The 11161-nt window shown below is 37.4% G+C and overlaps 1 protein-coding gene across 1 annotated transcript; it reads right to left on the reverse strand.

Annotated features, from left to right (window-relative positions):
• Positions 1 to 1971: 1971 nt before the first annotated feature.
• On the reverse strand, positions 1972 to 10560 carry psmf1 (proteasome inhibitor subunit 1). The gene is made up of 7 exons (XM_020920768.2): positions 10349 to 10560; positions 8866 to 9018; positions 8112 to 8194; positions 7417 to 7605; positions 4532 to 4588; positions 3606 to 3767; positions 1972 to 2382 (listed from the first exon to the last, which is right to left on the reverse strand). The coding sequence occupies exons 1-7, from the start codon at positions 10475 to 10477 to the stop codon at positions 2331 to 2333; spliced, it is 825 nt and encodes a 274-aa protein (XP_020776427.1). The 5' UTR covers positions 10478 to 10560; the 3' UTR covers positions 1972 to 2330.
• Between the last annotated feature and the right edge of the window lie 601 nt (positions 10561 to 11161).

The raw sequence follows: 11161 nt of genomic DNA on the forward strand, positions 1-11161 counted from the left end.
CATATATCTTACATCATATATTTGATGTCTTTTGTGTGAAGTGAAAATGTACAAAGTAGTAAAGTAGATCATAGTACAATTTTACGATCCTCTCTTCAAGATTGTCAAAATGTATTGTTTTAAAGGGCCCATATTACACTATAACGCTATTTTCTGATCTGTTATAATGTTGTTTCCTCATCAAAAACAGACCTGGAGTTGTGTTTTGTTTCATTCACACATGTTTAACACACAAACCCTGCATGTGTAAGTCCTTCTCTCACAAAAATTGTCATTTGGTAATACAGAAAGTGTTTGTTTTTGATGAGGAAACAACATTATAACATGGATAAAACCTCACAAGAATCAATTTTATGTAATACAAGACCTGTAAAATCAACTTATTACAGGCTATGTATACCATTTGTAAAAAGCACACGTTAATATACCGACATATTTTATCATTTAACATAAGCATTTATCATAAAGATTGTATTTATGGTAAAGAGAATGAATACAGGGTTAAAACTAAAGGGTTTGTTAAAGTGTGAGTGGAGATGCATGTCCAGTGAGGGCCTTGTTCTTGTACATATAGAGCTGTACACTGTTGGTATACTGTATGGAACTACCATTTTTAAGTCTGATTTGTGAACAATAAACGTTGGTTGTTGTTTGTAATATTGGGTTGTGTTGGATTTTGAAAGCAACTATTGTACACATGTGTTTAATACATTCCATTAAACATATTTATAATATATTTAAGGAGCTCATATTACACTATTTTCTGATCTATGTTATAATGTTTCCTTGTCATGGTATTATTCACATGTTTAGCACACAAATCCTTCATATTTAAGCGATATTTAGACTTCTTTGTTCAAACAGAACACTCAAAACACTGTTCCACTTTGTGATGTCATGTGGTAAATTGTAGAAAGTGCTCCTGTGTGTTTTTAAACTCCACAGGCCTTTACTAGAATCATGGATTGGAAGATTTCAGACCTGGAACTGCCAGTCTCTGCTGAAGAAAAGGTAAAAGGAGGCTGTTAAATTGAAAACTACCATTTCATGACATCACAAGGTGGAAAAGAGCATTTTGTTTTTGGAGACCCAGGATTACTCAGCAATAACTGCAGCTGGGGCGAACTGCTTACTGCGAGCTAAAATTATGCATGAAAAAACATGCTCGCCTCTCCACAGATTTGACCTTTAACTTGGTCTGGTGTAGGGCTGGGTATCCTTTAGAAGTTGCCGATACGATACATACCTCGATACAGTGATCTTATGATTCGATACGATTCTGTATGATATATTTCAACTCAATTCATTACGGTTCAATAAAAAATTAAAGCTAAATCATGGCTGTGATACTAAAAATCTTTGTTAAACCACTTCTTGTGCAAAGTTAATATGAAAAATCCAATTTTAATCATCAAAACAGTGAATATGTCAAATGTGTCGCCTAAACGCTTTTCCTTCCTCTAAACAAGCAACAAAACTGTAGCACTCTAACAAAATCATTTAGTAAAATATACCAAAAAATAATCTTGGTGATATATCGATACAGCAGCCCACGATATCGATATTGTATCATGACATTAAACGTTACGATATATTGAAATTTCAGTATTTTTGCACACCCCTGGTCTGGTGGACACCTGCTTGTCTCCATGATGATAGAGAAGTTTAATGCCAAACGGTGAAAAGTTCTTTGAGTGAGTTTGCCCAATTTAGGAGTTAATTTTAATCACTTTTTTGTTCTCCTTTGGATTTCTTGTTTTTGGTTACAGTGGAATTTACAGTGGTCCTGGTTTAGCCCTAGATTAGACCTGGAATAGTCCTGTTTTAGACCTGATGGTACTTGGAAAACCAAATCTTTTCATTAGAGGTACTTGGTGTTTCTAGTCCTTAGAGACAGGCAGGTGACTCATTCCCCAGAAAAGTCAATAATGATCAATAGATTTAATTTACAGTAGAATAAACAACACAATCTAAGAGAAAAAAGCAGTTTTATTTAAATAATTGCTTTTGAAGATTAAGTATTAAAATGAATGTTTAATAATAATAAATTAGACTTATCATTAATGTAAAAGATGACTCCAAAAGTTTCAGTGGCTTTATCTTAACCAACTTCTATTCAAAACATGACTCCACAAAACGTATCAATATTTGGCATCTGGAACATTTGTCATTGGACTGAAAGACTGTCTGAGATGGGTGCAGGACGTAGAGTTTTTATTTACACAAATTAATCCAAACTTCTATTAACAGCCCACGCGTTATAAATGAGAAAAAATGTCCGCTGTCCATTTGACTGGAGACAGGAGAACTTAAGAGGAACAAAATGGCTTCTACATGAACATATCGTCATAACCTGGAGGCGGCATGTGGTCCGGGTCAGGCCTGGAGAAACAAAAACATTTACATCACATTATGAAATCAAAATACAATAACATTTGATCTGATTATATTAAAGGTGCACTATGTACGTTTTCTGAGGGTCTGCCAACAACTTGTCTTCATGGAGACTGAAATTTTCCACACTATAGCTTTAAAAAATACCTTAAACATCATAGTATTGTTCATCCCAGTCTAGTGCTGTTCAGTGTTCAATGTTTCTGCTGTAGGACTGAGCTGGCAGTGAGTGCCCCCAGTAACACACAGCAACACAAATTCCCTAACAGGTACGTTGAAAAACATGTCTTTCTACTGTGAACAGACTTGCCTCTCCACAGGTCTGACCTGTGACTTGGCCTGGTGATTAGGGCTGAGTATCATTAAGAAATTGCTGATACGATACATATTCAATTCAATACATAGATTATGATACGATATGTATCTCTATACAGTGAGCTTTTGATTCAGTACAACATATTTCAAATCAATCGTGGCTGTGATATTAAAAGTCTTTGTTAAACCACTTTTTGTGTAGAGTAAATTTGTAACATGTATTTTACTCAAAACAGTGATAATGTCAAATGTGTTGCATAAACGAATTTCCTTCCTCTGAATAAGCAACAAAACTGTAGCGCTTTAATGAAATAATCGAGTAAAATACACCAAAAAATACTCTTGGTGATATATCGATACAGCAGCCCTCGATATCAATACTGTATCATCGCATTAAACAATACGATATATCGATATTTTAATATTTTTGCACATCCCTACTGGTGATGTCCTCTGCTTGTCTCCATGGAGACTGATCACTTTACATTCCAGGAAAAGCAATAACATCTTTCTGGAGACAAGCAGGTGGCAGGACCCTTCACTAGAAAAGTTTACCATAAGTCACCTTTAAAATACAATAGTGCTGAACATTAAATGTCATGTTGAAGTACAAATAATTTGTACTTTTTGAGCGCCTCAGTGAGACTGGTCCCTACAGTACACTGAAGGGCACTAAAGGATAATTCTGCACAATTTATTCACATTCAAGTAGTATTCATGCCCCCTAAAGTTTTGCACTGTAAATATAATTTTATAAAAGCATGGCCCTGGAGACCTCAGCACAGCCTTAGCCCCTTCCTCCCCGAGAAAAACTGCCCCTGCACTTGACATAATATACAGTAAAAAATAACATAATAAAATCTCTTGGTTTCGACTGTTTGGTGCTGTAGCCTCACCCGGGCCTGTGTCGTCCGATGGGCCCAAACGGGTCAAAACGAGCTCCTGGGGGAACGGCTCCAGGAGGCAGGATGTCAGGGATCCCACTGGAGGGGTCAAAGCCAGAGCGAGGGTATCCTGAGCGGAGAGGGTCAACGATCATACCCCCACCACCACGGGTCCTGTACACCACCACAGCACAGAGACGTACAGAGAAAACAGCAGGTCAGACACACGACTCTGTCTCAAACTGAGTCACCCTGCACTGGTCAGAAATGGACAGGAGAAACATTTTGCTTTGTTTTTTTCTAGATTAAATTGAAACTATAATCACTGTTTTTTGCTACTAAATTGTCCATTGTGTTTTGATCTACTGTTCCTAGTCCTTTTTTTTTTTTTGGCAAATTTAGTGCAATCTAAGTAAATTTGGTAAACAAGGTAAACAAATCTCTAAAGGTTTTGTGGTAAAAAACGGCTGTGGGTAAGACTGTAGTAAATTTAAATGATATAATTTGGGGAAAATAATAACAATCAACCATGCACTACATACCAAAAATATGATCTTATTGGCTTTCGGCTGCTCTGAATTCAATAATTGGCTGATCTCTTGTCCAACATAAGAAAAGTTTTAAGTAAAAAATAATTATTTGATGTTTGGAAATAAATTATGATAAACATATAAATAAACATCTGACATACTCGGCAATTAGGTACAGTGAAGTTTTATCTTTGCTTCAAAATGGTCTCTGAAATCACACTTAAATTAAACAGCTTTAACATTTGAAATGTGACTATTTAAAAAACAGACAGAGGTCTGGACTAAATCCAGTAATCCACTTGGGTTCATGTTGTACCCAAATCCAGGATTACACAGAGCAGACAGATGCAGAGGACACGCATGGAAAAATCACTCTTCTGAAAACACTGGAATTAATGTGAAACTCACCCAAAAGGATCAAGATCTGCTCCACCAACCCCAAACGGGGGCGCTAGAGGACCGGGCCTGGACAAAACACAGAGAACAGTCATCAGTATTAAGGATAAAGATGAGTGGCCTTGTTTTGTTTCATTCACACACGTTTAACACACAACCCCACACGATACAGGCTGAGTTCTCCTCTCAAACTAAAAACAATCTGTTCCACCTTGTGATGTCACGTGGTAGTAAAGGAAGAGCTCCATTGTGTTTTTAAACTCCATACAACTTCACTAGAATCATTTGAATAAGTTCAGTCCTGGAATTGCCAATCTGTACTGAACTAAATGTAAAAGGAGCTGTTAGCATGAAAACTACCACTACATGACATCACAAGGTGGAACAATGTATTTTGTGCTTTGGAGATGTAGACGGACTAATAATAAAGGATTACTCAAAGGTATGAATGAAACAAAACACAACTCCAGGTCTGTTTTTGAAGAGGTAACAATATTATAACATGCCTTAAAGCTCACAAGAATTTATTTTGTGTAATATAGGATCTTTAATGGACTGTTGGATTATGTTTTTCCCGTATCCATGGAGACTTTGCAAGAGGTTACCTAAGGAGTTAGCTATGGACATTAAAGATTTGACAATTTTACACCATATGTGGCAGCAAATATGTTAGAAGACCTTCCAGAAGAAACACTTTGAGGGACTGGACTATTTCATCACCAAATGAAACACCAGAGCCAAAGGAGGGTTTTGATGCTGTGTTCACCTGGTGCCCCCTAGAGGCTGCTGTGATGCTGCAGGTCACAGAGGAGGGACACTTTTGGCTCTTTCTCTCCTCAAACTGCCCTGACACAGACCTGCTGACCCTCTCTGACCAGTCCTCCTGTTAAACTGCACTGAGACCTTTGACTGAGACACAAAGGCCACTGAGAAGCACAGTGGAAATGTGGCTGCAGTAAAACTCAAATTTCCCTCAGGATCAATAAAGCATTTCTCTCTCTGTCTCTCTCTTTCTCTAAGGCCAATGAAAGGGTTTGATTTGTTCTCTGCAGAGGAGTTACATTCAAACCTTAACACTGTGATTGCAGCCATTGTGATTTATAATTGCAAGCACTCATAAGATGAATAAATTATATTATAATAAATCACAAAATAACGAGTCAGTAATAAGACCTTGCTTATACTAAGACTTTTCTCTCTCTCTGTCTCACACACCTGTCTTCTGTCCTCTTTCTCCCCATCTCTCTATTCAGCCATCTTTCTCTCACCTTCTTTTGTCTCTCCCTGCTCTAATTTCCTTTCCTCTCTCTCCTCTCTGCTCTGCCCTCTTCCCACTCTCCTCTGCCCACTCTCCTCTGCCCTCTTCCCTCTCTCCACTTCCCTCTGCCCTCTCTCCTCTGCCCTCTCTCCTCTGCCCTCTCTCCTCTGCCCTCTCTCACTCTGCCCTCTCTCACTTCTCTCTCACTTCTCTCTCACTTCTCTCTCACTTCTCTCTCACTTCTCTCTCACTTCTCTCTCTCCTCTTCCCTCTCTCCTCTCCCCTCTCTTCTCTTCTCTTCCCCCTCTCCTCAGTGACTCCAGGGACATAGAGGCGACAGCAGCAGGTCGATAAATTGCTGACTCCAATCTGGTCAGATCAGGTCACAACCAAACACTGAGAGGAGAGAGAACACGAGAGAAGAGAAGAAGAGAAGAAAGCGAGAGACCAAGAGAGAGGGAGAGAGAAAGCGTGAGGAGAGAGAGAGAGGTGAAGGGAGAGACAGTAAGAGAGTGAAAGAGAGAGCGAGAGAGAGAGCACAAGAGAGCGAGAGAAAGATACTTTATTGATCCCAAGGGAAATTCAAGTTTTGCTGCAGCAAAATGTTGCAGCAAAACTGCAACATTTTGCTGCAGCTCTTCTCAGTGACCTTTCTGTCTCTGTGAAAAATCACAGTGCAGTTTAATTAACAGGACGACTAGTCAGGGAGGGTCAGCAGGTCTGTGTCAGGGCAGTTTGGGGAGAGGAAGAGCCAAAACTGTCCCTCCTCTGTGTTCTGCAGCATGATGGCAGTGTCTAGGGTTTATTAAGGTTAGGTGTAAAAATCCTGTATCATCTCAAATGTCCGCAGCTAGTTAGCTCCTTAGCTGGTCTCTCGCACAGTCTGCAGGGATACGGGAAAATCAAACAGCTCATTTGACACAATCCAACTGTCCTTTAGTTGTGTTCTTTGAACTGTACATGCTGCACTTCTTAGATGGTTAAAATCCCATGATACAATGTTAAAAACTAAGCTCATAAAACAAAAAGTTACAAAAAGTGCTCAGTGTGTGAGTCAGGTAGCCACAAAAGCGAGAGAGAGAAGAGAAAGGAAAAGAGAGAGGAGAGGAGAAGAGAACAACATAGAAGAGCAAGAGTAAGAGCAAGAGTAGAGAGCAAGAGAGAGGAGAAGAGAGAATGACTTAAAAGTCTCACTCAGGTTCTAAATATTCAAGCAGGGTTTTCCTGCTGTTAAAGACCATTCAGCAGCTTTTCAGAGTTGAAATATTTGAAATAAAATGACAGAAGCCTAATGCTCTGTTCAGATTACAGCATCATGGGTGTTGGTTTTACACACAAAGTCTATCGGGCTAGTCTAGTCTGGTCCAATGTTTCCAAGACACATATCAAGTGTTTGACATGGTGCATCTTTACTGTTCATGGCGTCAAACAGCAGTGTTGAAAAAATCTGAACTTTTGGTGAGATTTAACTTTGGAGGGATTTTGATGTCATGAAAATAGCACAAGAAATTACCCAAAAGAAAATAAAATGAACTCAAAATTAGGCAAACCTACACACTGAAGAGCTGTCCAAGTCCATACCAGTACAGTAGTTACGCACAAAATGCATGTGAGTGGGGGCCCGTCCTCTCATACCAACCAGTGTGGCTGTGCTCCGGGAGGGTGTCTGTGAGGGATACGGAGGGGGTCTCTGTCTGGGTCTGAGGAGCGTCCCCTGTCCTGGTCCCTGGTCCCCGCTCTGTCCTGGTCCCTGGAGCTCGGTCTGTCCTGGGGAGGAAGCAGCTGACTCCTGATCTTCTGTGAAAAACAGTCAACGTCTTTGTAGACACTGGAGACAAACACAAAACAAGTTTAGATCTTTGGTATATTAAAGCCACAATGAACAGGGATGACTTCATTTAAAGAGGAATGATAGAGGTCTAAGTGCTAACACATAAAAGATTTTGCATAATACCCTCTCTTTTAAATAAACGGTTTATATGATGAGTTGGTTTGTTGGCAATTTTTTATGGATTTTGTAGATTTTTTTAAAACAATTTAAAATGTATTATGACATTATTAATTGAAGTAAAACAGTATAGCACCCTCTAGTGGCCATTTAAAGCACACAAGCAACCCACAAAAATACAGAACTAGTTAAAGAGTTTTCTAGTATATACAGTGGAAATATGTATTCATTAAGATTAAACAAACTGATAGAGAAGAGGCCAGGTTTTAGTACCAACATTAGTTAGTGGTCAGTGGTCCTTTGCCCCTACTATTATTCAACAACTCTAATAAAGATTAAAAAGAAAAAAACTAACAGATAGAAAATTAGAGAATGGAAAAACGAACCTGTCAAATGTCCGGAGCTCATCGGCATTCACATAGTCACTGATGTTTAGTACCAAGTCCAACACCTGCTGGTTACTTGTGTTCTGCAAATGACAGCAAAAAATAGCAGAAATATTATTAAAGAATGGTTTGAAATCGTGACTGTTACACATTTTACTTGGAAAACACCATAGCTAAATCACAATAATTTAAGGTGGGAGATATGTTGTGAACTAAGACAGGGTCTGGAATCGGACCATAGACCGTGAAAAATTTCTGTCCAAACTTGAGACGTTCCAATCACAGCTGCTTATTTGTATCACGTGTTTCTCAAATACAGAAGACATCTCCTCTAGAAAATTCTCGTATCATTCAGAACAAAATATATAATTAAGAAAACTAATACAATTCTTTTACCTGAGATAAATAACAGCAATAGTTTGATGCTTTGATTATTATAGCTGAGAAAATCCATGCTCTTTCTCAGTCATTCATGTAGATTTTTTCTCTTTTTTAACGTGTAAGCAGCCATGCATCTCTCTGATTGGTTAATCACAATCAATCACACCCTCTGAAATCTGGGAGACAGGATACGGCTCCACATCCACTTGCTTTTGGTGGTTCTGGCTTACCAGGTAGATGACACATTCATAGAATAAATATTTTCTTGATCAGTCTCTAACAATTTGATAAAAAAATACAGATTTTGTACAGCAACATATCGGCTTGCCTCTTTCCCACACCACAGTGAGAATCTCCATAACCCTGCACTTACCATAAAGTTGAATAAGAGTGCAGAGTCTATGGGGATGCCTTTGAGCATGTAGAGTGTGTCTGCGTTTGTGGGCTTGTATCTCAGAGTGTACAGCTCTTTGTTACTGCTCCAGTCTGCCGGCAGCAGCTCTGACTTCTTATCACTGCTGCGCGCCTGGGGACAAGAAACAAGTTCGGATATTAATATTAAAAACACTGTGTCAAAAGGAGAAACTACAGCATTGCGTTTTTGAGGTGTTATAAAAGTCCAGATTAAATGTGAAAGAAATAATAAAAATATTTGTATCAGAATTGTTCTGCAGTTCTTTTTTATCTTGTTTGTCTCTAAATAAGATATTACAAGTCATAAGCCTAAAAGTTTTTAAAAGTGTTTAAAAGATGCAAATACTACGAAATGTTCTGGCTTTTTCACTATGTATTTTATTTAATTTTTATGATGTTTAAAGGTGCACTGCTTAACTTTCCAGCAGAGGATGCACCAGTTGTATCTCTCTAGAGACATTATTGCTTTGCCTAGAATGTTGCGCAGTATGGCACTGAACTTATCTCCAAGGAAACAAGCAGATGACACCAACAGACCAAGTTACAGGTTAAATCTGTGGACAGGCATTATGCACCAACTGATATTACTTATTTGGTATATTCCTATTTTATGTGAACCATGCTTTGATAACAACATTTGGTTAAATCTAATCTAATCTACATAGTAAAAAATAAAGAGGTAGTATTGTCACAGTACTAAAATTTCAACATACTTGATACCATAATAAAAAAAACATTTCATTCATTTAGACAATAGCATGTGATTTTTCAACATGGAATCATAGTACTTTATTTTTATTACTATGTGGCCTTATATCTGTGTAATCCCTCAGTGGTCCAGGTAGGTTTCACAGTGATCCATGGTCGTATACTAGTCTATGTGCTCTTATATTTGTTCTGATACAGCCCAAGATCATTTTAAAGATGTTCAGAAAAGGTCCATTTCTGTCCTGTGAATGTGACTTTTTTAGTATTGATACCTGCTCAAATATCTATCTAGTATCTAGTTTTGATAACCCCAATTTGAGGATATTAATACCTAAAAAAAAGCAAACAAAACAAGCCATCAATTACAACTCACTCATTATTCAGCATATGAAGACCTTTAAATTAATTCTTTTGATCAATTATGTCATTAAATATCTCTTAATGCTGGTTTAAGTCTAGTACATTTAGTCTGAACACTGAAGCTGTAACGTTACATTGATTACGCATGCATTATTATATAGAAAGTAATTCTCAAAATAGTACTAAGCTTTATTATAAACAATTTGATTTTCACCATTTAAAACAATTCAATTTCAGTTCATAATATTCATTTGTTCATCTATTATTCGGGTTGTCATGAGTCTAATATTTTCTTTCATAATGTATTACGCATACACTAATCTTGCCATCTCATAAGCATAACATTAGCAGCTGTTAGCATTAGCATCCCTCACCTCGTCTCCGGAGCCGATGCACCTGTACCCTCCTTTGATCAGCTCCCAGTGAACGAAACACACCACAGCGTCATTGGCACAGGTGATCCCGTCCATGAAGCAGGTGTACAGGACCTCCAGACCCGCCATGATTACCGGAGCGTGAGATTTTGGCCGATTTTGTAGTCTACCCTGTTCCACCGAAATGAAAATGAAAGCTCAGTGCCAGGCAACTGTAAGCACTTCCGGTGATCTTCAAAATAAAGCGCCGAAACTATTTTATTGTATTTATTTTTTATTTTAAAAACCGCGGGACGTTAAATAAATTGTTTTTTTATAATAATGTCTCAAATATATTAGAAAAAAATATATGCTTTCACAATAACAGTGAGATGTTAGAAAATATTTTAGCACATTCTATAATTTTTACCTGATTTCCTTTTCCGGAATTGTGTTGCTTTATTTTTTCTAACTTTACAAGGCTTTGTCATCTGTTTTGAACAAACATGTGATTTTGTCAGAAATATATAAAAAAATAACATAATTTATATTGCATTTGAATTTTCAAATACATAAAAAAAATAAAGTTTTAAATATAAATTAATTTATTTTATGCATTATTTCTTATACTGTTAAATATATATTTATATACTGAAAATATAAAATGACGTATTTTATTTGTTTATTGCTTTGTCTTTTTTTTCTGTTCGCTATATGTATAAAAGTTAATACAAATACAGAAAATACCCAAATATCTGTTATTATGTATGTCATTGCGCAACAAATATGTAAACAAAGTAATTTATTCACAAATAACTCAATTTCCCATCGTAC

This window comes from Boleophthalmus pectinirostris, unplaced genomic scaffold (assembly GCF_026225935.1).
Source record: "Boleophthalmus pectinirostris isolate CB_2022bp ecotype Guang Dong unplaced genomic scaffold, ASM2622593v1 HiC_scaffold_3, whole genome shotgun sequence".
NCBI lineage: Eukaryota > Metazoa > Chordata > Actinopteri > Gobiiformes > Gobiidae > Boleophthalmus > Boleophthalmus pectinirostris.